General features: G+C 42.2%; 1 protein-coding gene and 2 long non-coding RNA genes across 4 annotated transcripts in view; 2 read left to right on the top strand and 1 right to left on the bottom strand.

Annotated features, from left to right (window-relative positions):
- Positions 1-63: 63 nt before the first annotated feature.
- IL17RA (interleukin 17 receptor A) lies at positions 64-27,145 on the bottom strand. Of its 2 annotated transcripts, XM_035127671.2 has the most exons (13): positions 27,024-27,145; positions 26,709-26,898; positions 19,489-19,513; positions 16,156-16,302; positions 14,322-14,449; positions 12,813-12,939; positions 10,984-11,031; positions 10,741-10,901; positions 8,251-8,328; positions 7,418-7,517; positions 6,429-6,530; positions 5,528-5,569; positions 64-4,788 (listed from the first exon to the last, which is right to left on the bottom strand). In XM_035127671.2, exons 2-13 carry the CDS (start codon positions 26,829-26,831, stop codon positions 3,353-3,355), a joined length of 2,517 nt encoding a protein of 838 aa, XP_034983562.1. In that variant the 5' UTR covers positions 26,832-26,898; positions 27,024-27,145; the 3' UTR covers positions 64-3,352. The 2 variants fall into 2 exon arrangements, with proteins under 2 accessions (XP_034983562.1, XP_060135984.1); XM_060280001.1 differs by lacking the exons at positions 19,489-19,513; positions 27,024-27,145 and having other exon boundaries at positions 26,709-26,786.
- Positions 7,683-8,695, top strand: LOC132592774 (uncharacterized). Its single transcript, XR_009558297.1, has 2 exons — positions 7,683-8,102; positions 8,137-8,695. It is a non-coding gene; the product is annotated as an uncharacterized LOC132592774 (long non-coding RNA).
- Positions 27,145-27,767, top strand: part of LOC118090939 (uncharacterized) — a 123,505-nt gene continuing 122,882 nt past the window's right edge. Inside the window, exon 1 of the long non-coding RNA XR_004693342.2 lies at positions 27,145-27,481. This is a non-coding gene — a long non-coding RNA (uncharacterized LOC118090939). The remainder of the gene's footprint in view (positions 27,482-27,767) is intronic.

Here is a 27,767-nt window from a genome sequence, read left to right as displayed (position 1 = left end):
CTCTGGATACCTAACACATCATTTTCTTTAGTAACAAATATTTAGCAAAGAGCCAGAGATATACAAAATACAATACATTTTATTCAAGTTATTAAAAGCTACCAATGAAAAAGGCATAGCTAAAATAATAATAATACAGCTGTAATTTGCTATTGTGAAATGGACCGTGTACAGTGGTACCTTGGGTTACAGACGCTTCAGGTTACAGACTCTGCTAACCCAGAAATACGGTAGTACCTCGGGTTAAGAATTTTGCTTCCGGATGAGAACAGAAATCGCGCAGCGGCAGCAGGAGGCCCCATTAGCTAAAGTGGTACCTCGGGTTAAGAAGAGTTTCAGGTTAAGAACGGACCTCCAGAACGAATTAAGTTCTTAACCTGAGGTACCACTGTACATTGAAGGAAACTGCTGAGTGGTCTCTAAAATGGGCTAAGAAGTCATGCAGTAGAACAGGCATCAAGTCTGCGCTTGTTCATTTTAATACACTGGCACAATTTTCAAGGCAGTCGGCCTGATGGGCCATGGAGAACTGATGCTTGGGATCACTTTCCTCTACCTCACCACAGGTGCTATTGTGCTTCGGCTGAATTGGTTACCAGTATACATGGATGCTTTAACAGCCTTATCTTGTACAGTCACAATGTAGAGAAGTGAATTCCACTTCGAATAACCTTATTTAACTTTAATGCACTAAGTCAACATAGGGAATTTTCAATGAATGCAGCTCACTGTTTACTGTGTCTTGGTTCCACACCACAGAAACTGTTTGCTGCATCTTGATGGTATCTGATGCAACACTTCCTTACACCTAGGTATGCAACTAAGTTTTACCCAGATTAGACCCACTGAAATTAATGGGGGGCTATTTATTTCAATGGATCTACACATGAGCAGGACTAGCATTGAATAAAACCCCTAGTTTTTGCTGGCTGTAATCCTCTCCCCTCTTTCTCCTGGGAAACACCTATATATGTTGTAATTTTTTCTTTGTCCCAGGTCTATGGCAAATTTTATATAGAGCCTATTTTGAACTGAGCAACAGCTGAAGAAAAACATTGGTTTTGCACACAGCCATTGGCAAAAAGTTATCCTGCCAAGCATGTACGCTCCCCTTACACACTGCAACCGCTTGCTTCCATTTGCCTGTCTTGGATTGTATAGGGAGACAGCAGATGTGGTGCATAATGGGAAATTGCCAGAGCATGTAAAGTGCGGGTGCATATTAAAGAGCCCCTTGCCTGTGATTCAGAGGCTGCACACTCATTACTTCTGACATGGTGAGGATTCTGCAAACAGCATCCCTGTGGTGAGTTGAAAGTCATATTGTGGACGGAATCAGAAGCCAAAGGCTTCGCACACTAGCTGCTATTTCCTACATCGAGAGTAACCACATAATCCTCTGCTTCAGCCTCTTTCTAAAATACTACCTAAATTAGGTTTGCCTAGATTCTTTTGGTACAGTATATCATGAAGAAGTATCCATTACCAAAATTAAGTGCATTCTGAAGATTGGTTCAGCAGTTTTGATTATCCATAATTCATAGACTGTGTAAAGAAGCTGCCAACACATTCGCAAGAAAATTCCTGAACTCAGGCAACTCTGCTGGGACTGTTTGTGACATGAAAAGAAATTAATTACTGCAGCATTTAAAACTGGGCAGAGCAATTACTTAATGCAGGGCTTCAAATCAATACAACAGCATTTTACCTTATTGACCGTAAGATTAATATAGAATAAGAGTACAGTGCTTCCTGAGGAAGATGGCCTAAAACATTTGTCTTGATGTGAAACATTTTGTCTTAATCATTTGTAAAATGATTTGGAGTTAATTAGTTTTCTGGAGAAGAGGGTCAGCAGTGAGATGGCGCCTAATTATGCAGGAAGGTGTAAACCTAACTGGATTGCAAAGAGCTCTGAAAGTACAATTCCAAACAGGGTGAAGGGGTAACAAAATGGCAACTGAGATTCAATGTAAGGGATATATATTAGGGCAAAAAAAAAAATCCTAACCACATATGTATTAGTAGGGCCAGAACTGGTGGTGATTATTCAGGAAAGATATTAGGTTTGTGCTGTTTTGATCACTGTAGGTGTCACTTCAGTGTGCAGTGGCAGTGAAACAGAGGTATTTCATGGAAGGAATTATTAGAAAAGGAACTGAAAAAGCAGGCAGTATTGAAATGCTTTTTATGTAAGTGTGACACACTATGAATACCGTGTACATATCCTAGAGCTGGAAAACTATAGGAAAATGTAACACAAATAACCAAGGGGTTACAGCACAGCTAAAGGAGTACTGGGTTGTTGTTTTTAGCAGGCGACCACAGTGCCTGGAGACAAACAAGTTGTGTATTCACAGCAGTGACCAGAGGAGAAATGACCACTGGGAGGAGCGCAGGGAGAAGAAATACCATGGTGCGTCGTTAATAGCGAAACTGGCACAGCAGGCATTGTAACTCTCCCAACAGTTTGACTTTACCCCTGATGACGTACTCTTCCACTGTCTCATGAATCAGGCAGATGCCAACATTTTAAAAAAAAAAAAAAGACTAAGGAGAGACATAAGGAGAGATTCATAAAATTATGCAACAATTAGAAAGAAGCTTTTCTTCCTCTCAATACTACATCTGCAGATAAATCAGCAGCAGATTCAAGACAGGCAATGGAAAGTGCTTCATACAATGAAATTATAGAATTCACTGCTAAAAGATGTAGCAATAGCTATGGCGTGTAAACCCATCAATGGCTATTAGCCACCATAGCTGGGTAGAACTAGGTTCAGAGGCAATATGTTACTGACTACTATTTCTGGGGCAACAGCAGCAGGTTGGGGCTGTTGTTTGTGGGCTTCCTTGTAGCATCTGGTCATTCACTATGGAAATAGGATGCTGGACTGGACACATCTTTTATCTCATAAAACAGAGCTCTTGTGATGTTTCCATCACAATCATTTAATATTGGCTTGTTACCTGGAGCTTACTGAGCTATCTGGTCCATTTCATCTGATCCTCTGAGGCCACTTGTATGCTACCTGCTTGTAGCATTAATTTGAAAAAAGAATGCATTATTTATAGATTTGGTATCTACCTCCATTTACAGGCAGATTACCGGAGCACAAGAATGCTTGAGTATATGCAGCAGCATGGCTGGGCAGACAGGTAACCCAAGCTGCCAAATTTCTGCTGTCAGCTCTTCTAAGCATTAGACTTCACAAAAATGTGTGCACAAGATTTCCTGAGGGAGGATGTCTGAAATGTTTGCATTCTAACCAATAATCACTTCTTTTTTGGCAAAACAGAACAGGTTCTGGCTGGAAGTATGGGGCATACTCAGCCATCCTACCATGTGATCCTAGCTGAAGTGCTGCTGAATATTTTGAAAAAGCAGCTGCTGCTGAAGACTTTTTAGACTGTCCAAGACATCTGGGGAGAGGTGTTGAGCAGACCCATGTCCTTCCTGCCCTTGCTCCTCTTCTTCCTCCAGGGGGCTGTCGGAAGGCAAAGGGGAACACCTGGAAATGTAACCCTGGTCTGACTGCACCGACTGTCTTTGATCTTTGCAAGACTCATCAAAAACCAGCTGCTGTTGCTTATTAACATCTTCTTGGCAGAGAGGTGGTTCAGAGGGCAAAATGCTTTGTTGATAGAGAGAGTACATTAAGCTCTCCAGCTGCTGCTTCACATCAACTGGCAAGGGGTGGGGGTTGGAGGACAGATCATCTTGAAGGATGACATTGTTTCTCCTGGGCGTGCTACTTTTCATCATGGGCATTCTTTCTAGCCAATCTTCATTGGTCAGCAGTTGATGGCTAAGTATCTCTGTCTCTTCTGTAAGGGCAACTGGCATTACTACCTGAACCTGGGAGCAGTCATCAGCAGGAACAACCAGGGTCTGGAATGCTAGATCCTCTTGTGGTAGTAGCTGGGGTAACAGCCTACAAGCTCCCAACTCATCTTCATTGACTAAGAGGTTGACCAAGCAACAGCTATTGGGATCAGGTTCCTGTGGAAGCAGTTGCCGTTTCAGAATTCCTCCCTCAGTCGGTATTAATTCCTCAGAGAGGTCCCCATTCAGAGACTGAAGGTCATCTTCATACTCAGGGCAGGCATTCTCTCTCTTAAACCAATCAGGGTGCTCAGTCTGCCATTTCTGGAACTTCTCCACTGCCTCCTTCAGTTGTCTCCCACTGAAGCTTTCAGCGTAGTTCTCAGGTGAGATCTCTGGAATCTGATGTATTCTCCCTGGTTCAAATTTCTCCAGATCCTGAATCAGGAAGTAAACTTCCTCAAACTTGTCCATCAGTTGGTACTTGGAGGTGACGTTGAATGGATCTGGAATATCTCTTTCACTGCTTATGCCCTCAAAGTAACACACTAGGTACATGCCAAAACAAGCTGGCTGCTTAAAGTCTGGCAGGATCAGATTCAATGCTGGAGTGAACATATCTCCTATTGGTAGCAGGTTATCTTGCTTGAGAGAAACAGTAAACTCCTCACGCCCAAGCATGGCCTGCCACTTGGCTCGAGTACCCTGGGAACATAAGATGATGATCTTTGAAGAGAGTGCTTCCATTTCCTGTTTTTGCCGTGTCAGCCAGCGCACAGCCCCCATCTCTGATATTTGACGTTCATCCAGCAAGTCTAGGACCACCTCAGTACCACAGACTGTGATCATGAACTGAGCAAACTTCATCACAACGTCTACGTAGAGCTTGTGATCAGCAGAATACACAATCCAAACCTTACGAGGCTTCAGGGGTGGAGGAGACTGTGACATGCGCAGCAGTTCTGGAAAATTGAGGGTTTTTTGTTAAAAAAGAAAACCACCATGAGTTGCTGCACTGTGGAAAGCCAGAATGCAAAAATTTGGAGCTGAATATGCTTTCTAAGCTGTACAGAATACAGGCATGTGTGTTCAAGACCTTTTAGTACATGTAAGCCATGCCTTATCACCATTTAACCACCAAAATATAATCATAATACATAAAAATAGTAAAAGAGCTAACTTCCCCTGCCACCATCTCAATTCATTTCTGTACATAAAGCTACTAATTGAGATTTGTATTGGTGATGGTGATCACAAAAGTAGAGATGATGCTAGTCTTAAAGAGTTGTTGGACCTTATGTACACACATTCAGATTTGTTTTATAATATGGACTAGCATTAGCTGTTAAAATTTTATGTACGCCAAGCACTAAAGAAAATGACTTAGTATGCAAGAGAGGTGACAGAAAACTAGAAGAGACCATGCAGAATCTTTAAGTCACTAGGAATAAGATTTGCGCACTCCTTGCTACTTCATGCCTTCAGCCCTTTCATCTCCCCCCAGGCCCTTTTTCAAGTTCACCACCACAGATTTCCCCCAGAAACATTCCAAATATTTTATGGCCACGAATTTCTATTTGTACCTGGCACATGTGCTATCCTGTCTAATAGTACATACAACAATACAAGTCCAAATTCTCTCATCCCAGGTTCCCACATTGCAAATTGCACTGACTCAATAGAAACAAAATGTTCTCTTACCATGGTGGGTACCATCACTACTGCTTGTTCCTGAATGTGTTACTAATAGGGAAAGAAAACAATAGACACATCTAAGAAGATCTGAGAGAATATACATTTGGTCTAGGAATGACAGTATCTTTTGAAGACTTAGCTGAGACAGCAGTTCTAGGACCCAACATCTATGCCTAAAAATAACTGATGTCTATAAAAACGAATAAAGGTGCTCTGACATGCTTATTCATTTTTATAGACCAGTTATTTTTGGAGTGTCTTGCACTGTTAATGAGTTATTTCCTGTTTGTTTGGAACATAGCCTTTCCCTGCCTCAGAGCCTGGGAAGAAGTTTCAGCAGCCACAGCCACATGGGATTCTTGAGGATTACTTGTGGTGCCTGTCCACCCTGTAGTAAGACCACTCTAAGAACTAGGGAAATACACAACAGCAGGTGGATATTTCAACTTTTAGTATGTTGTTTCTTATGCTAGCCTGATTGTTGTCCCGACCTCTCCCCACCAAAAAAAATACCCCCAAACCCTTTGCAATAAAAGTTTGTATGGAGTTTTTGCTGGACTACTATTGCATGCTATCTGCTAGTGAGCTGTTTCTTCTCTAAAATGTAATACAAAAGTTACTTATCAGGCTAGACCAACAAACCATAGGAATTTTAACGCCCCACACAACACACTAGGAACTTGGGATATGCATACAACTAAATGCTGAAATACTGACTTCTGCACAGGCTCAACATGTAACCATAGGTATGTAAGTAGCCATGGGCTGGAGAAGACATTCTAACTGGGTCATTTTATCTCTCTGTGTTGCATGCTAACGGCAAAGTATCCAGAAAGGTACGAGTGGCACGACAATGTGGAAAACAAGCTGGGAAACCTTCCCATTACATTTCTGACATTTTTCATACCTTTTTGCCTTCGAGCAAGCCAAATTACTGAAGCGACAGCTGATCCAACTATTAAAATGCAGATGAGAGTGAGGCCCCAGGGCAGCACCACAGAAAGATTATCTGCAACATAGGAAGAGCATAATGTAAGGAACATTTCCACTGCTGCAGTAATTAGACCATTCAAAACTACCAAACCACTTGGGAGTGAGGTGGATGCAACCTCCCCCCCACCAGCTATTAGCAATAACCAGCAGAATAACTTTGCATTTGCTTTGGTCCAAAAAAATAACAGGGTATTTCTTGCTTATATCTTTACTGCGCCAAGAATTATTGGCAGAAACAGCCCAATATATCTGAAGCCACATACGCTTTCAATAGAAAGAGAACTGATCTTCTGGATAGCTCAGTTGGTTAGAGCATGGTGCTGATAACGCCAAGGTTGCAGTTTTGATCCCCACACAGGACAGTTGCACATTCCTGCATTGTAGGGATTTGGACTAGATGATCCTCAGGGTCCCTTCCAACTCTACTATTCTATGATTCTAAGTGAAATTATCTTCCCTCTCCAGCTCCTTTCAAGAGGGGTAGAACAGGCTTACAAGTTAGCAGATAATGATGATGACAATGATGGATACTGGGTAAGTCACTCAGCCCCTAATCTATATCATCTTCATACAAAGGCAGCAGCAGAGCCACAGCTGCTACTCTTGTGAGGAAGGATGATTTCTGCCTTATTTCCATTGTTATCCTGTGGATGATGCTTACATGGTTCTTAGACTGAAGTACCATCTTTAAGAGGAAGGGGACAACTGCCAACCTTTGGTTATCTTAATTCCTTTGTACCCACCTTTGTCCTCCTTATTTATTTTTTGCTGCTTTGTGTTAATTGCAACATTTGCATACATAATAGTGGGGACTCTACAAGTCTTAAACTTTGGCTTGTTTCGTAAAAAATTCTTGCAACAGTTAATTAGCTAAGCTACATAAATTCAAAATGAAGACCGTACCATCTTCCTTTGTTGTTATAGGCAAGGGAGTAGGGAGACATGGGATGGAAATGGAATGCCTTATACAATCTGTGGCACAACGTGCAAAGAATGGTTGAATCTGGAAAGAAAAAGACAGGAGAGAACAACTTTAGCAGTTTCTTTGATACTCTAACACTTGGTGTTTCTGGAGCAAATTGCAAATTGTGTGGAATTAATTGCTCGCTTTTGTAATGGACACACCTTTTAGAAAGGAGAGCAAGTCAACAGTACCATATTTGTTTACTTCTGTTTTGTCCTCTTCAGACTCTGTCAAACTAAATGTAGGGAGAGTGAAGAAGTGTCTGAAAATAAAACCTACAAACGGATACCATTTTGGACATAAAGCGGTGTGCATCTATGTTAAGCAGAGATTTTAGTAGGATGGGGTGCAAAATTCACAGCAAGAAGGCAGGAAATATTATTGCAGTGTGCTTCATGTGGGGCTGGCTGTCCTTGAAGACGACTGAGAAACTTTGACTGGCCCAAAACTTTGACTGGCCCAAAATGCAGCAGCCAGATTACTGGCCAGGGTTCCAATTAGAACTCACGTAACTCTTGTTTTAAAACAGTTGCACTGGTTGCCAGTTTGTTCCCAGGCAAATTCAAGATCCTCTAGTGAAGATGAAATGGTGAGGTATCAGCACTGTTAAAATAATTCATTATGGTTATGTTGTATAACTTGTAATAAATAACCAGAGATAAGATGATCTCTGGAGAAATAATTGTTTTTGGTTTGAAGCCCAGACAGAGTGATGTGGAACTGGCATGGCCACTCCCTTCTTTATTCAAATAAGAAAAGCAGCTCACCATACCTGCACAGTGTAATTGCAACAAATCTTCAAGTTTCTCTCTAGTTTGACTGTGACGTTCATCGGCTGCTGCAACTCCTTCTGCAGAAACCAAGAGAAAGTGGAATTCCAAGGTAAAAATCACAAAGAGCTTGAATGAACCCAGGAGAAAAAATGAGTAGCAGCACAGAAAACAAAATAAGAAGCATTTGTCATCTCAAATACCCCAGTGATGCCTCCTGAGCACAGGTGGGTTCAGAGTAAGGAAGAACTTATCACGAACTTCAGGATAGTTGTTGGGTCCAGTGTGTTCCTAGATGGCCAGGTAGCTGCCCTGGCTAGGAGTGCCTTTGATCAGCTTTTACCAGTGTCCCAGGTGCACCACTTGCTGAGGAAAGCAGATCTGGACCCAATTGCTTGTTCCATAGTTACACCCAGATTAGATTACTGCAATGAGCTCTATAAGAGGCTGCCCTTTAAAAAAGTGTTTTGTAACATGTAATCATGGTTCTGTTCACCCATGCGTTATCTTGGCTTGAATGCTCTTTTTAATTGCAATTATTTGTATTGTAATGGCTTATAGATTCTTTTTTAGAGTTGAAAGGTGGTAAAGAAATGTTTTACAGAGTACAAATGAAAATGGACTGAACCAGCAAAGCTGAATTAATATAGGAAAAACAGATAAAGGCAACAAATTGTTTTCATATATTAGAATCTATGCATTAGAATATACATATGTGTATATAAAATAATTAGATCAGCAATAGCTAATGTGGTGCACTTGAGATATTGTTGAACTCCCAACACTCCTAACCATTGGTCATGTTTGCTGTGGCTGAGAGTTGGGAGTTCATACTGACACATGGATTGGTGAAAGGTCCCCCCCCCTGTCTTAAAAAAGAAGGGGGGCGGTGGACAGAGCTCATGGCTAATAAAATGAACTCCTTAACATATAGACTGTTCACTGGGCAAGCATATTGCTGATTTGTGTGAACCTTTGGGCTAAGAGATCTGGAAGCAAGAATGGACAGGTCTCGGTTCTTTATTTTTAGGCTATGTGCCGAGCTTGGTTTTGGGGAATCACAAGAATGTATTGTGGACTCCTATGTGAAACAAGGCAGAAAAGGTATAGGAACAGAGATTGCTGTACAGAAGCTTTCAACCCCACCTTTTGGCTTTCAACAGCTGTTCCTGTATTTTTAGCACAAAATTCTAGATTCTGAATGCAAATGTACAAAGGTGAATGAAATGTTTACGTGTAAGAAAGGAATCCAAAGCTTGTAATTTAATATTTATGAAAAAATTCACACAGAAACTTGATTTTTTTAAATTAAAAAAGAAAGAAAGAAAGATTAGAATTCTACGAACTCTGGTTGTAACACAGCCAAGAGTACAATATTGGAGAACAGAAGGGAGACACTTAACTACCAGCTCTAATGGACCTAGGGTTGGTGAACCTCCTTTTTCAATAACACACAAGCTGCTGACTCAAGTTACCAATAGCTCTGGTAGCACTGAATGTGGCAGTGCAAAAATTAATGTTGGTGCTGACCTTTAAAGCCCTAAATGGCCTCAGCCCAGTATAGCTGAAGGAGCGTCTCCACCCCTAGCGTTCAGCCCAGACACTGGGGTCCAGCGCCGAAGGCCTTCTCAGTAGTGGCGCCCGCCCTGTGGAATGCCTTCCCATCAGACGTCAAGGAAATAAACAATTATCTGACTTTTAGAAGACATCTGAAGGCAGCCCTGTTTTGGGGAGGTTTTTAATGTCTGATGTTTTATTGTATTTTAAATATTTTGTTGGTAGCTGCCCAGAGTGGCTGGGAAAACCCAGCCAGATGGGTGGGGTATAAATAATAAATTATGATGACGATGATGAAGTGTTTCTCCTTTATTTTTGATAAAGGGTGAAGCTATTGAATTTTCTTCTGTTCTTCACAAAGACGGAAGATCACAGTACCGGGCTATGCATAGCCCAATCAAGGAATAGGGAAAGCTGCTGCAAGTAAGGGAAGCCTCTTTGCTAAGGAACGGATCAGAATGCTTAGCAAACAAGGATCATTCCAAGCTTCTCCAATGTTTCCTGAGTGCTTAGGAAACCTCTTTGACATGCAGTGATTTTTCTCTCAATGGAAAACCTCTCCACTGAGCCATATGTTTGCCATTTTGTCATCCCCTTGAGTGATGACACCTGGGGTGGCCCACACCCACCGCACCCCCCCTTCCTACGCCACTGGATGTGTGCATGCTCTGGTGCATGGTGGTATGTGCATGCATGTGTGAGAATGTATGGTGGCAATACCCACTTTTTCACCACACTCATGATTGCCATGCAGCTCTTGAAATTGTCACAATGAGGCAACGAGCTGCCTCTAATCTAGAGGCACTGAAGGGCAGACATACGGTAAGTAGAATAAATAAGTAGGAATTTAGTAACTGTTGAAGTGGGATTAAATACAAGCACTTTCTAAAATAAGTGTCTCAAGCGGGGAGGAAGAGGGAGAACAGCTTTATTACCTCTGAGATTTTCTGTGTGGCCTTTTTACATTCTATTCCATCTTCTTCAAAACTGGTCACATGGATGAAGTAATTGGTTGACTCCATTGCTGGGTTAAAGCTCACCAAGAGTGTCTCATCATCTAGTCTTCTTCCACCCAGGCTGGGTTCCCATCCACTGCCTGCATATATCAATATCATTGTGAACTGTGAGTACTTTAAATAGATTTCCTACACTTCTACCCATACTTAAACAAACATTACCTAATTGCAGACATGGGGCTGTTTTTGTCATGATAGGGTCTGTGCAATCTGCAACAAAAAGACAGAAGGATTGCATTTATGTCCAGAAAGACAGAGTACAATAGGCAAGAATTGCTAGCTAAGTACCACAAACATATACAAGTGGAAGAACACTTGCTGGGTACATTAAGAGAGGGGGCACTAAGTTACATTTGATGGGCCCCAGGGTGACTAGACATGAAATTTAAGTTAGGATACCATAATTTGCTTTATCTAAGATACCCTTCATCCAAATGGCTCCTAGGGCAGTGTATGACAACAATCATAAAATACAATAAGCCATCATAAAACTTTATCTAGAACTTTACCAGATTATACACTGAAACTCATTTGCTTGAATTCAGGCTAAGTCTCAGAAACAGTGAAATTGACAAAAGAAATACAAGTGCTCAGCATTCACACAAAGTACATTCAATACTGCTGAGAGAGAGAGAGAGAGAATATTTTGGGGGAAATAAAAGTCCAGCCTACATTATTTCAACTAGGTCAGAGTCTAGTTGAAAAACAGCAACAAGTAGTGCTGACCACTTGAGTTTGTAGGCAGCCTGAAGAATGTTAATTATGTTATGATCACTGGGCTACTGAGGTTAAACACTACATTGTTTAGAAAATACTACACTGGTAATGAATTCATGTAAACACACAATGCAGAGGTTTGCAATGCAACATCCAGCTTATTTATATGATTTAGTTGTTTTTCTGTGGTCTACCTTTAAATGTGTCCTTAATTTTCCAAATTGCAAATCAGCAGCATCACCATTATTGTTATGTGTGTGTTCCTTTTAAGTTCTTCAGAACTGATTTGCCAATATTTGCCTATTATAGTTCCTGTTGATCTTCCATCTCCTTTTTTGTTCACACCACTTCCATCAATTTCATTCTGCTGGGTCTATGTTATTTTGCAAGTCCAGAATTTCTTCACCTATTTCCTGTTTTTGCCCTTTCAGTTCCTTTTCTTAGAAATTCTCTCCCCTCTGACAGTTGAATAGTCTCACTGCCTCCTGTATACAATAAGTTCTTTAAAATGCACAGGCCCTCCCATCTTAGTAGGTCTTTCCTCCAGCCCTTCTAGAGCTGGTGCCCTCCAGATACTGTAGACTACAATTCCCATCTCCCTGACCATTGGCCATGCTGGCCTGGGGTTCGGGAGTTGTACTCCAAAACGTCCAAGTGCACCACATTGGCTATTCTTGCTTTAGTCTTCTTTCCATTTCTTATTTTTCTTTATATACAGATTGGAAACCTGCAGGTAGGGCCAGTCACTTAAATAAACTTTTTGTATAGCACTATATCTGTATCAGTAGCACCACAAAGTCATTTCTGCATCTGAACCCAGCCCTGCATCATGATGGAGAAATTCATTTGATCTGCATTTTAAAGTGAACCTGATTTAATTCACTGGTTCCAGACTTATATATGAATTGGAATGCACTATTCCTAATTTTGTGATGCAAAAATGAACCTTGTGGTTCAAGAAAGTAAAGAATGCATACTTTATGGCAAAGAATATGTACAAAATGTGTGTTTTCCTATAAAATGCACCAAAAAGCAAAAAAGTACATGTTTTGTGGGAAGAATGTGTGTAAAATTCCTGCAATTTATATTCAAAGTTTTCATGCATTTTTTTTATTAAAAAAACTACAAAAATTGAATGGACCTACAATTAATATGCAAAAGACAGTGAAAGGAAAATAGCTCTTCTATCTATCCCTAGTCTAGCAACATGATTTTACAACCTGATTAGCCCAATACTAAATTCCATCATTACCATTATAAAGAGGGTCCTTTACCTGGTACTGTGAATGGCACAGATTTCCGATTATAGTCTCCTGGAGTACTTAATTTGGGCAAGTGATGAACAGTTACTTGGTATGTTTGACCTGGATCTACCTCAAAACGATTGAAAGAGAAACTCCACTGAAACAATAAAAAGAGGAAAGATCTATCAACCACTACCAGTGTGCTGAAGTTAAAAACCAGGATTGCACTGAACTGCAACGCTGGAGTTATAGTATAAAAATGAAATAAATACAGTAATACAAAATCCACAGGCATGATACAGGAGGGATGGAGGGAGAGAGAGGGGGGAGATATGGACATCAAGGCAGAGTGATTACTTTGTTTCAAGTCCAATCAGCTAGTCTCAAACCCATGAAACCATTTCTCCACATCTGAATTGTTCATTACTTTGCTCCTTGTGGATGGAAGAACTCACTTCTTCCTCTCCTCCAAATGCCTTCTAGAATTCTATGTCTTCTAACAAAGCCTTGTTAGGTCAACAGAGTATCATTTGGGGCACTCTTCTGCCTACTCTGCTCTCTGAAAAAGACCCCTCTCTCCTGCTGTTGTGATGAAGGAGGGAGGTACCCTCGAAGGGCTGTTATATTTATTATCTGTATGGATTGCCTAACTAATTGCTGGCACTAAATGAACATTTTTAATAGCAGCCTTGGAAATACATTTTAGAATGGTTGTCCTCTTCTTCATGCTCTGCTAGAGTTCCCCCCCTCCACTCCTGCTATAAGGTGGTGAGTAGGCTGGCAGGGGGAGGCCAGAGACACAGGGGGTATAGGGTGACAAAAGCAGCAGGTTATGTCCAAGAGAGCTGCTAGTTTATACATCCCCTGGGGCAGACAAAACCTGTAGTGTCTCCTTCCCTTTTCCCTTGCAGTTTTTCTAACCTTGGGTCCCACTCACTCAGATAAAACAACAATGTTTACTATGTTTACAGACAGTCAATGTTACAGACCTGCCAAAGCAGCAGAAACGTCAGCAGCAAATGTTGTACATCTTACTTTCCACTGTCTTCTGGGTTTTACAAAATTTAAAAATTGCTGCTTTCTCCCGTTGAGCAATTTAAGATGGCTTCTGTTACCAGTTGGGAGCAGCAACTCTTCTTACTTTGGCAGTAGCCAGTCATGATACTCCTTCTCTCTCCTGCTTTTTTGCGGTGGGTGCTCCCAGTCAGAGCTCTCCCTCTCGCTGTCTCTCTCTCTCACACACACACTTTAGGTCAGGGACAGAGAAAAATCATACTGCTCCACTGCACTTCCCCAGGTGAGAAACAGAGTGGATCCCTGTGGCTTCTGTCCATGTAATGCACATGCAGCAGGGGCTGTGAAAGAGTCATTTTTATTTGCTGCAGGCAACCGGGCATATTCTTATACTACGAGGCTGTTCTTAAGCACAAGGCTGCCCTGTTGCTTTGGGAATTTTATATCTTCCGCAGGCAACAAGCCGAGAGATTCTAAGAAGAGGAAAAGAAGCAGAACATTTGTAATACCGCCATGATAACTTACCCGACCTCCACCATTTGGACGGACTTGGAACAACGAGTTGTTCTGAAGATCGAACTGAGCACAGACCTGCTGGTTAGTGCTCACCTGAAGCACAGCCAATTCTGCCCCTCTGAGTTCCTGAACACTTCCTAGTTGGTGTATGGCCAAGGTGGGAAGGATGAAAAAGAGGAGGATTTGTAAGGAAAGAACTTATTTCTGTTTGTTTGTGACTTCTAGAGGAAAATAAATGTTCAAACTGCAGCCTGAGCATCTGACTGCAGAGGTGGAAAAAGTCAATCCTGGCTTAGAAAAAGAAATGAAGGGGCAGGCCCAGGCTTTTCTTAACATGACTACATCAGCCTGTAGAAGATGCACTAAGGAATATTTTATTTATTGGAGGGGAAACAGATGTTTCACAGCTCAGTAACAGAGAATACGATTAGCATGCAGAAGGTCTCTGGTTTAGTCTGTTTTCTCCAGTTTCTCGGGTGAGGAATACCTCCACCACAGATTGAACTGTCAACAGGCAGAGTAGACAATATGGATCAATGGTTTGATTCTGTGTAAGGCAACTTCATTAGCTTTCCAAGCTATCTTTTTATACTTTCAGCACTCAGGACTTTAAACCCAGTGTTTAAAGTGATAGGCAGGGTCCATGAATACTACAACTGTACTACTGCATTCCCTGCCTGAAGTGAAATACCACCATTTTAACAGTCAATCTGCTCTGAATTTCTTACATTTTTTGTTTCTGAAAAGGTGTCCAAGGGAGGAATTTCTGTATTCCTAGATTGTTCTCAAGTCTACCTGTGTCCCAAAACATATACTATGCTTTAACATGCATGTAACCATGTGTTACTATGCAGGTGTGATATCTGGGGATTTTGGGAATAAATGTACTGTAAAAATAAATAACATAGCCAAATAAAACAGTGCCACTTGAATCATCAAAATGGAAAAACTACAGAGAGTAAAATGGTTACTTATAGTAAAAATGAGACATGGGCTTTACCTATCCCACTCTTGGACCAACAGCTGATACTTTACTTTTTCTGTGATACATTGTGGGGGGGGGGGAAGAGTGTTAGGATCTCCTACACACGAGTAGGACCGTGGCATGTTCTCTCCCTCTTGGTCGATCGTTCGGGAGCTTCAAAAGCTTTCTCCAGTCCGAACATCACAGCGACTGATGCCAAGAAACATCAGCACACTTATGGATCAGCAGAGTTTGTGCAGTTGCGTAACAGAACTCAGCATTTGGCTAATCTACTTTTATTTACATATAATACACTCGGAGCACGGCAACATGGCTCCCTCTCTTTCTAGCATCAGGAGGCAAAGAGAAAGGACAAAGGACAATAGTCCCACTTCACGACACACAGTAACACAAACATCCTGTCTCCATCACTTCCCATTCTGTGGAGTCAAAACATACACAGTCATGTGATAGACAACAATCTCATGACTGCAGACATGGGGAATGAATCATCAACAGAGGGGGGGGGTGTTACAATTATTGGCAGTTGACAAATTAAGATGTATAGTCAAGTATTTGCATTTTTCTGCAGCTCTTTCCACCTAGACACTGAGGTCAAGTGTGACTCCTGTTAATTCAGATAGCCAGCATGTGCCAAGGTTTGCTTCCTCTGTCATGCTTGTAAGAGCCTGCACTCTGCACAGTCACCTAAGTTCTTCATCATGGCATCATGCAATGGTCAAGCCATCCACAAAAACTTTTAAATGGCAGCTCTGGGTACTACTGCTGGGCAAAACAGATAGTGCTACATGCTACAGAACCCTATTTATCATTAAATGCCAGCCCACTCAAGTCTATATTAAATTGCCCTTTGCTTACCATCAGTAGCCACCTTCCATTCTATCTTCAGCACAGGGAGCAGTTTTTTCTCATTATCCAAGAAAGTATCAATATGAACATCAAGGGAACTTGGGGCTGACGGAGTCCATTGTGAAGCCCTGAGCCAGCTCTGATCCATGCAGGTACCTGACAGTTAAACAAAAATAAACTTAAGGACCATTTTTTAATGTGGCCATTGATTTTCTTTGGATGATACCTGCATAGATATCATATTCGTCGTACTTGCATCCTCCCATACTATTATGTTTAGCAAAATTTAGGAAGCTACCCAATTTCTTACAGGAACAAAGAAGAAGAAGAAGAAGAAGAAGAAGAAGAAGAAGAAGAAGAAGAAGAAGAAGAAGAAGAAGAAGAAGAAGAAGAAGAAGAAGAAGAGGGCTTTCTTGGGCCAGACCAAAGACACATCTAGCCCAGCATTCTGTTCTCACAGTGGTCAATAAGGTGCCTATGGGAAGGCCACCCATGTGACCTGAGCACAATAGCACTTGCTGTGTTACACTGGTTTTTGAAACCAGTGTAACACAGTGGAGCCAACAGTGCCCTTCAGCTCTCTATATTGGACAAACAGGCCAAACCCTACGCCAAAGGATAAATGGACATAAATCTGACATCAGGAACCATAAGACAGAGAAACCAGTAGGAGAACACTTCAATCTCCCAGGACATTCTATACAAGATCTCAAAGCAGCTGCTTTATTACAGAGAAATTTCAGGAACAGACTGGAAAGAGAAGTTGCTGAATTGGAACTAATTACCAAGCTTAAAACCATGGAGCCACCTGGGATGAATAGAGATATCGGATTCTTATCTCATTATGCATGATCAAGCTTTCTTTAGCGCCTCGGCCCTTGTTTTTCCCCCCAGGACTAATTGCAGCCATCAGCAGCCGCTAACAGCCATCCACAGGTTTACCACTCCCATCAGCCCATCACCCATTCCCACCCACCCCCACCACCCTCTGTATATATATAAGGGTCTGACACTTCCGTTTCCAGTGTATCTGAAGAAGTGTGCATGCACACGAAAGCTCATACCAAAATAAAAACTTAGTTGGTCTTTAAGGTGCTACTGAAGGAATTTTTTTATTTGGTTTTTGAAAGAAAGATAGGAAAAACTTAAAGGAATTAATCCAGTGGAGCTCACCCATCATTAGGGTCAACAGTGAACATATACATAAGCCTCTTGGCTAAGTATTTCTCTATAAACACACTTTCTAGGAGGAGCCATAGCAGTGGGCAAATATGCACAAGTTGTGCTTTGAGACACATGTGATTGGACAAGCTGTACAGGTCAATAAATTTGTTTATAACAGTCTGAATACGAATAGTTTTTGAATTACCTTTATAATTCAGTTTACTTAGAATGTAAAGAAGATGATAACATGTCTCTACATCTCTGCCTGTTTCCATGAAATATGGAACTGGGGGTCTCAAGGAGTCTCTCTGCCCCCATTTTACCTACAGTTCCAACACTGACATAGGCTAGGTCTACCCATACAGCAAAAATGAGATGGGAATAAGATGGCAGTATCCTGAAATGTGGAGCAGCATGTCCCAGAAGATTACCAAGTGGGGGAATCCTATTTCTGAATATTCCTCCATGTAAGGAAACAAAAACCTTCCTTGTAAGTAGAAACCTGGCACAGCAAGAGTTGACTGGGCTAAAGCCAGTTACTGTGGGTTAAAAAAATTATTAAAGGGTACATGTGGTACATGAGGGTGAAAGAGGAGAGCGCAAAATATGGTCTGAAGCTCAACATCAAAAAAACCAAGATCATGGCCACTGGTCCCATCACCTCCTGGCAAATAGAAGGGGAAGAAATGGAGGCAGTGAGAGATTTTACTTTCTTGGGCTCCTTGATCACTGCAGATGGTGACAGCAGTCACGAAATTAAAAGACGCCTGCTTCTTGGGAGAAAAGCAATGACAAACCTAGACAGCATCTTAAAAAGCAGAGACATCACCTTGCCGACAAAGGTCCGTATAGTTAAAGCTATGGTTTTCCCAGTAGTGATGTATGGAAGTGAGAGCTGGACCATAAAGAAGGCTGATCGCCGAAGAATTGATGCTTTTGAATTATGGTGCTGGAGGAGACTCTTGAGAGTCCCATGGACTGCAAGAAGATCAAACCTCTCCATTCTGAAGGAAATCAGCCCTGAGTGCTCCCTGGAAGGACAGATCGTGAAGCTGAGGCTCCAATACTTTGGCCACCTCATGAGAAGAGAAGAATCCTTGGAAAAGACCCTGATGTTGGGAAAGATTGAGGGCACTAGGAGAAGGGGACGACAGAGGACAAGATGGTTGGACAGTGTTCTCGAAGCTACGAACACGAGTTTGACCAAATTGCGGGAGGCAGTGCAAGACAGGAGTGCCTGGCGTGCTATGGTCCATGGGGTCACGAAGAGTCGGACACGACTAAACGACTAAACAACAACAACAACATGTGGTAGAATCCAAAGAAGTACTCTTCACCTACAAGCTGAACTTCACTTGTACAGTCCACCCAACCATCTCATTCTGCTGCATGTGAAAGTCTGACTATTTTCAACATGGAAAAAGAACTACTTGTGAATGCATCATAAGGAAAAAGTGCAATATATAAATAAGGAATTGAAGCTGGAATTCAACACATTCATAGTGGAGATTGCTTCCAAGTAAATATGAATGAAGGGATGCAGGTGGCTGTGGGTTAAACCACTGAGCCTTGGGCTTGCCGATCAGAATGTTGGCGGTTCGAATCTCCGCGACGGGGTGAACTCCCGTTGCTCGGTCCCAGCTCCTGCCAACCTAGCAGTTCGAAAGCACGTCAAAGTGCAAGTAGATAAATAGGTACCGCTCCAGGCGGGAAGGTAAACAGCGTTTCAATGTGCTGCTCTGGTTCGCCAGAAGTGGCTTTGCCATGCTGGCCACATGACCTGGAAGCTGTATGTCGGCTCCCTCGGCCAATAATGTGAGATGAGCACCGCAACCCCAGCGTCGGTCACGACTGGACCTAATGGTCAGGGGTCCCTTTACCTTTTTAAAATATGAATGAATCAATCAATTTATTTCAGCCACTGACCAGAGTGCTAACATATACTGTACAACAATAGAGAGCAAGTAAACATGCGCAAGATTGCTCCGCATGCTGCCTATTTGATCCTTTTCCCTCACTCTTCCCAATGAAGTAATGGTTTCTTGGAATTCTAAGCTGACATACATAAACACACACTTCACTGATTTTCATCGTGTAAAATTACAGTAAGGAAACAAAGATTGAAGCACAAACAGTCTAAAAAGACTTAAAAAAACAAAATATAACCAACATACTTACTGTTTCTCACAAGGCAATTTAAACCCTGCAGGAGAGAACACAAACATATTATTGAGAGGAACAATTCTTATTCTCAGAGCCTGATGAAGCCAGGTGCAAAAAGTGAAAGATCATTTATAGTTAGAATTCAGTTTGGTTAAACCAGTCAGTGATATGGTGGGAATGTGTTTAAGTATTTATGATGCTAACAGTTGTCTTTTAAACAAACAAAAACAAACAAACAAACAAAAACAGACAACTAGTTCATATATAACATGACTGATCTAAAAGTTTGCTTTCGTTAACAGCCATGACTTCTGCACTTGGATTATATGAATAATGCTAATGAATTTAAACTCTACTGTTTAATATACCCTTGTGTGTAAACTGTGATCAGTTGTTTAAAAAATACTACCATCTGCTTTAATCAGGCTCGTTCTCCTTAACAACCAATAAACTAGGCATTCTCTGAACGCAGACCAAGTACAGTACTGTACATCAAGATCTCTTGTTTGAGAACATAACATGACCAGTCGCCCAAATATGGTCGTACAAGACATGGAACAACATAGCAACCTAATAATTAAAGAGGGTACTACAGTCAAAGGCTCTGTTTGGAAGTCATAATTAGCCAATGGTTTAAAACACAGGGAATTAATTTAGCACTCCCTCTGTGCTTGCATATCCCACCTCTTTTTCTCTGCTGTGGCCACAAGGAGTTTGGAGGTGTTCACTTCCATTTTTGACTAACCACAGTTGTGTGTGTCATCTGAGCCCTAAGGATGTGGCTAATCTTAACATCAGGTTTTTTTTGTGAAAAAAGTCAACTTCATTTCCCACAATTATAACCCATGGTTTGAAGTTGCATTGTTTCAAACAAACCATAGCCAATATTAGACAGTTTGTCAGGTTGGCAATTGTTGTTGTTTAGTTGTTTAGTTGTGTCTGACTCTTCGTGACTCCATGCACCAGAGCACGCCAGGCACTCCTGTGTTCCACTGCCTCCCGCAGTTTGGTCAGACTCATGTTGGTAGCTTCAAGAACACTATCCAACCATCTCGTCCTCTGTTGTCCCCTTCTCCTAGTGCCCTCAATCTTTCCCAACATCAGGGTCTTTTCCAGGGAGTCGCCTCTTCTCATGAGTATTGGAGCCTCAGCTTCAGGATCTTGGTTAGCAACTAGGAGGATACTGTTGACAAAGATGACCCACCAACACTAGTGGTAGGATTCACTGTGAATATTATATTCAAAAATAACTGAACAAGAACCTGTCTAACACCTAAGATACAAATGTTTTAACCTTATCCAGACTATTTATTTTAACCATGCATCACAACAAGGATTAAGGGTCAATACACTGAAATGATGTCTATAATAACTGTGGACATGCTATTGTGTAGCTCATATTCCTTTCAGTACTTCTTGATTGATCGCACTTGAAGGAAATATTACCAGATGTTTGTTCACTACCGTTAAGAAGCTAGGCTAATCTGCCGTGTAGCAGTACAGTTAAAAATAAAAGTATGCATCATCTCTAATCTGTGAGAACAATCAGAACAAGTTCCATAAACCACAAATATTTTTTTTAAATTGATATAATGATATTAAGTGATGATTCACAGAACTGTATGACTGGATTGTTTTCAAAAAGTGTCATCTATGCACAGAATGGATTCCCTATAGCCAAATCATCTGTAGCATATGTAGAAGGAGAATTTCTCATAAGAAAATGAAAAAGTAGGAGGGTGAAATGAGCAAGATATCTAGTATAGCAGAGTGGCTAAGATGATGTGCTGGAAATTCCTGAGTTCAAGTATCACCTCAGCCATGAACACACTAGGTATCCTTAGCAAGCTACTCTCTCTCAGCCTTGGTGCCCCATCCTTACCGGTAGTACTCCAGTGGACTGGTATGATGCGAGTTCTAATCAAACAACATCCAAAGGGCAACAGGTTATCCACTTCCAAGGTATCATAAAGTAGTTTTTTGTAGAGCATGTTAAGGTGTTTACTGAAATGTTACAGTTCTCAGTTGACAAATACTTCTTGAACATTGCCTCAGCTTCTCCAATCTGTAACCAAGGGAAGCTTCTGAAGTTTGCGTAGCTTGGCTTCAGCCACTTGTATCATCAGCTGTGGTTTCCGCAAGAGTTATGAAAAATAAAATTTCTGATAAAGAGCCTTTTTTGTAACTTCCAACCTTAAAAAGACTTCATGAGCTGCTGTTTTTGTGCCTGTGACAAATCGCGAGAATCTGGTAGACCTATGATTTTTCTAAAACTTCTGAAGAAGTGTGTAAAAGAGCCAGCTATATCAGAGCAAATTGTTTAAAGATCCTAATACAGGAGACTCTTAGAATGTGTTTAAGTTAAGTATGTATCTATAATAATAATAATAATAATAATAATAATAATAATAATAATAATAATAATAATGGCTTCCAACAAAACATTAAAATACAGAAATCAAACATTAAAAGCTTCCCTACTAAGGAGGGCAATTAACAATGTAGGATAGTAAAGGCATTAGAGACCTGCTCTACCACTGTAATGTTGTTCACTGCAGGAGATGTGGGAAAACAGATGGCAAAAGGATGGTGGAAATACTAGCAACATTGAGTAAGACTTCAGTCAACATCAACAGGAGTAGGAAACCCTTGTATTGGTACAGTGGCAAATATACAAGCAGGGTTCTACAATTTTTATTAGTCTTTCTGGATGAGCTAAATTAAGTAATTAAGTAGTTGCCTATACATTTCTCTTTGGGAAACCTTCCAAGTCTTTACCAAGGAAACAGATGGGTGCTGCTGCTGCTTAAAGGCAGGAAAAACTACAATGGGGGCTTACTATTTTGGCCTTGCATAGGCAAGACCCTCCAAGCATTTTGGCCATGCAGGTGCCAAACAGACCCTATCCTTTCTCCTATCTGTGAAGCTTGGGAGGTGGTAAGAATCACTATGCAACTAAAAAGATATCTCCACCAAATTTCCCAGGTTCAAAGTTGGGAAGAAGGCTGGTTGCTCATCAGTTACCAGAAGGAAAACTGTGTTCAGTGTTGTTGAAGCCTGCATGACTCTACACAAATATATGCTAATTAAGAAAAGAATGCTAATGCAGCAACTGAAAACTGCCTTGATCGTACTGGTTGATGATCTCCGGCAGGCTAGGGACAAAGGTGAGAGCTGTTTCCGAGTTCTGCTGGATCTCTCAGCAGCTTTTGACACCATCGACCATAACATCCTTCTGGACCATCTAGAGGGGCTGGGAGCACTGTCAATACAGTGGTTCCGCTCCTCCCTCCTGGGCCGTGTTCAGAAAGTGGTGGTGGGGGATGAGTGCTCAGACCTCTGGGCTCTCACTTGTGGGGTGCCTCAGGGTTCCGTCCTCTCCCCCATGCTTTTAACATCTACATGCATCCGCAGGGAGAGATCATCAGGGGGTTTGGGCTGGGTGTTCATCAGTATGCGGATGATACCCAGCTCTACCTCTCTTTCAAATCAGAACCAGTGAAGGCGGTGAAGGTTCTGTGTGAGTGTCTGGAGGCGGTTGGAGGATGGATGGCAGCTAACAGATTGAGGTTGAATCCTGACAAGAGAGAAGTACTGTGTTTCTCCGAAAATAATCCATACCCCGAAAATGAGTGATACCCCGGAAATGAGCCATACTCCGAAAATAAGCCATAGTGATAGGCAGTTTAACCTTGTAGGTTAAACTGTACCATACTTAATAAAAAAATAAGACATCCCCTGAAAATAAGCCACCGTGTGTTTTTTTAAGGAAAAAATAAATATAAGACGGTGTCTTATTTTTGGAGAAACACGGTACTGTTTGTGGGGGACAGGAGGCGGGCAGGTGTGGAGGACTCCCTGGTCCTGAATGGGGTAACTGGTGACTGGGAGCGGCCGTCGAGACCACATAACACCGGTCTTGAAAGACCTACATTGGCTCCCAGTACGTTTCCGAGCACAATTCAAAGTGTTGGTGCTGACCTTTAAAGCCCTAAATGGCCTCGGTCCAGTATACCTGAAGGAGTGTTCTAATCAAACAACATCCAAAGGGCAACAGGTTATCCACTTCCAAGGTATCATAAAGTAGTTTTTTGTAGAGCATGTTAAGGTGTTTACTGAAATGTTACAGTTCTCAGTTGACAAATACTTCTTGAACATTGCCTCAGCTTCTCCAATCTGTAACCAAGGGAAGCTTCTGAAGTTTGCGTAGCTTGGCTTCAGCCACTTGTATCATCAGCTGTGGTTTCCGCAAGAGTTATGAAAAATAAAATTTCTGATAAAGAGCCTTTTTTGTAACTTCCAACCTTAAAAAGACTTCATGAGCTGCTGTTTTTGTGCCTGTGACAAATCGCGAGAATCTGGTAGACCTATGATTTTTCTAAAACTTCTGAAGAAGTGTGTAAAAGAGCCAGCTATATCAGAGCAAATTGTTTAAAGATCCTAATACAGGAGACTCTTAGAATGTGTTTAAGTTAAGTATGTATCTATAATAATAATAATAATAATAATAATAATAATAATAATAATAATAATAATGGCTTCCAACAAAACATTAAAATACAGAAATCAAACATTAAAAGCTTCCCTACTAAGGAGGGCAATTAACAATGTAGGATAGTAAAGGCATTAGAGACCTGCTCTACCACTGTAATGTTGTTCACTGCAGGAGATGTGGGAAAACAGATGGCAAAAGGATGGTGGAAATACTAGCAACATTGAGTAAGACTTCAGTCAACATCAACAGGAGTAGGAAACCCTTGTATTGGTACAGTGGCAAATATACAAGCAGGGTTCTACAATTTTTTATTAGTCTTTCTGGATGAGCTAAATTAAGTAATTAAGTAGTTGCCTATACATTTCTCTTTGGGAAACCTTCCAAGTCTTTACCAAGGAAACAGATGGGTGCTGCTGCTGCTTAAAGGCAGGAAAAACTACAATGGGGGCTTACTATTTTGGCCTTGCATAGGCAAGACCCTCCAAGCATTTTGGCCATGCAGGTGCCAAACAGACCCTATCCTTTCTCCTATCTGTGAAGCTTGGGAGGTGGTAAGAATCACTATGCAACTAAAAAGATATCTCCACCAAATTTCCCAGGTTCAAAGTTGGGAAGAAGGCTGGTTGCTCATCAGTTACCAGAAGGAAAACTGTGTTCAGTGTTGTTGAAGCCTGCATGACTCTACACAAATATATGCTAATTAAGAAAAGAATGCTAATGCAGCAACTGAAAACTGCCTTGATCGTACTGGTTGATGATCTCCGGCAGGCTAGGGACAAAGGTGAGAGCTGTTTCCGAGTTCTGCTGGATCTCTCAGCAGCTTTTGACACCATCGACCATAACATCCTTCTGGACCATCTAGAGGGGCTGGGAGCTGGGGGCACTGTCAATACAGTGGTTCCGCTCCTCCCTCCTGGGCCGTGTTCAGAAAGTGGTGGTGGGGGATGAGTGCTCAGACCTCTGGGCTCTCACTTGTGGGGTGCCTCAGGGTTCCGTCCTCTCCCCCATGCTTTTAACATCTACATGCATCCGCAGGGAGAGATCATCAGGGGGTTTGGGCTGGGTGTTCATCAGTATGCGGATGATACCCAGCTCTACCTCTCTTTCAAATCAGAACCAGTGAAGGCGGTGAAGGTTCTGTGTGAGTGTCTGGAGGCGGTTGGAGGATGGATGGCAGCTAACAGATTGAGGTTGAATCCTGACAAGAGAGAAGTACTGTGTTTCTCCGAAAATAATCCATACCCCGAAAATGAGTGATACCCCGGAAATGAGCCATACTCCGAAAATAAGCCATAGTGATAGGCAGTTTAACCTTGTAGGTTAAACTGTACCATACTTAATAAAAAAATAAGACATCCCTGAAAATAAGCCACCGTGTGTTTTTTTAAGGAAAAAATAAATATAAGACGGTGTCTTATTTTTGGAGAAACACGGTACTGTTTGTGGGGGACAGGAGGCGGGCAGGTGTGGAGGACTCCCTGGTCCTGAATGGGGTAACTGGTGACTGGGAGCGGCCGTCGAGACCACATAACACCGGTCTTGAAAGACCTACATTGGCTCCCAGTACGTTTCCGAGCACAATTCAAAGTGTTGGTGCTGACCTTTAAAGCCCTAAATGGCCTCGGTCCAGTATACCTGAAGGAGTGTCTCCACTCCCATCGTTCCGCCCAGACACTGAGGTCCTGCGCCGAGGGCCTTCTGGCGGTTCCCTTGTTGCGAGAAGCCAAGTTACAGGGAACCAGGCAGAGGGCCTTCTCAGTAGTGGCACCCGCCCTGTGGAACGCCCGTCCATCAGATGTCAAAGAGCAAAACAACTACCAGACTTTTAGAAGACATCTGAAGGCAGCCCTGTTTAGGGAAGGTTTTAATATTTAACAGATTATTTTAGTATTCTGTTGGAAGCCGCCCAGAGTGGCTGGGGTATAAATAATAATAATAATAATAATTCTTTTATATACACACATAGGATTGCGCTTTAATGAAAAAAGAGGCATGGAAGTTTCTGACTGAATTATCACTATTGGTAAAATATTACACAGTCCTTTAGCCAGAGATCACTTGCAGAGGTAAATTAAAATACAAATACTACTTCAGGAAGATAGTGTTGCCATCTCAATGCTTTGATTTTAGACACCTGAAATTCCTCCAGAGAAGCTCTTTATTTAAGCCATTGATCTGTGGATCACTTAAGGCTAGATATTCTTTCCTAAACAGATACCGGTAGTACCATGCACGGAAAAGAAATGTACAAACACCAGCACAATTTCCGGGGAAAAAACACGTTTTACTTTGCTCATCTCACAGAGGTGGGAAACCTGCAGTCATCCAGATGGCTAATGCTGACGGGAGTTAAGTCCAACAATATATGGAGGGAGGGACACACACATTATTATTCAGAATAATTTGTTTCAACAGCACCATCCAGGTATATGGAACTTTACAAAGGCAGGTCCTTAACTAAATAAACAAACACAAACAACAGAGATGAGGGGAGGAAGAGAATGAAGGCACGGGCAGGCAATCCTCGGAACAACCCTGCGAAGTAGGTCAATTAAGCAACCTACATTAGCAAACTGGCGACGGCTCGGAGTGAGAGACTGGCTTGTCAAAAGCAACCTCATGAGTTCCTGACAAATAGCAAGAACCCGAGCCGAGAACTTCCGCATTCGCAGCCTCGAGTTAACTACGACGCCGCTTTCGAAAGAGCCGGAAAAATGAACTTTGGCTCCGACAGACTTACCGGCTGGGAACAATTGAAAACTGACGGGTCTTCGAGGAGCCTCAGCCCTGAAGCAGCGGGCAAAAGTCCCAGAAGAAGTGTAAGGGGAAGCCAAGCGGCGGCGACGGCTCCCATCCTCGCCATAGCCGCTGCCGAAGCGAGGCCACCGGCTACACTCGCTTCGTCCGCCTCTAGTTTCCGGGACCAAAACCTGAAAAGGGAGAACAAGGGCGGGGCTTAGGAAACGCACCTAAGGCGGAGCAAAGAGGGAGGGGGCGTGGCCAAGTTCTTCAAAAGGCGGGCAGGCGGGGTGCAGGGGCAGAAGTGCGGCTTTACCTGAGGCGGCGCGAGGAGCTGGGTTCGGTGACGGGAGAAGGAGGTGTGGCTTCAGCGCCTTGGGCGCGAGAGCGGGCGGTTAGGAGAAGGAACTGCCAAAGGCGTGGCCTCGCCTCTTGGCCCGCTTTCATGTGCCTTTTGTTACTGCTATTTATCCGCTCCCCGCCTGACGCCTTGCTGTTTTAGCTGCCTTAGTACATAGGTCCCTGACGTGTGCTTGTTCTCTTGAGGTTGCTTTGGGGCGTTTATGAATTTAAACAGATCAGCTGCCGTCGACGTCCTCATAGAATCTCTTCTCACAGACCTGCGGCGCATTCCTATACATTGCCTACTCAGAAGTAAGCCCCCCAGCGAGGCATGGGCCTCTTCCAGACTTTGAGGCCCTAGCCTCTGCTCTCCCCCCCCCCCCCGCAAGACGAAAAGGAGCTCGTACCGGTACTCACCATGAAGTTGTTGCAGTAAGTGCCGCACTTTAAACATTTGGGGATAAAAAGCTGCTGGTACTACCCCCACCCCACCCAAAAAACACTGCGCAAAATCTAATAGGGCACATTCCTGTCTGATACAAATAAAAACAAGGCACGAAACTTACCAAACGCCAAGAAATTAACAGCGTCTGAAATCTGAGCCCTGCTTTTGAACTAGGCCAAATCCCCAGTCCGCAGTTCCCATCCGTGAAGATGTGAGTGACTTCTGTCAGGGTTGTTGAACAAAATGTATTTATTGTAAAGTGCTTTACACAAT

This window comes from Zootoca vivipara, chromosome 10 (assembly GCF_963506605.1).
Source record: "Zootoca vivipara chromosome 10, rZooViv1.1, whole genome shotgun sequence".
NCBI classification, from domain to species: Eukaryota; Metazoa; Chordata; class Lepidosauria; order Squamata; family Lacertidae; genus Zootoca; species Zootoca vivipara.
This window is presented reverse-complemented; position numbering and strand designations above follow the sequence as displayed.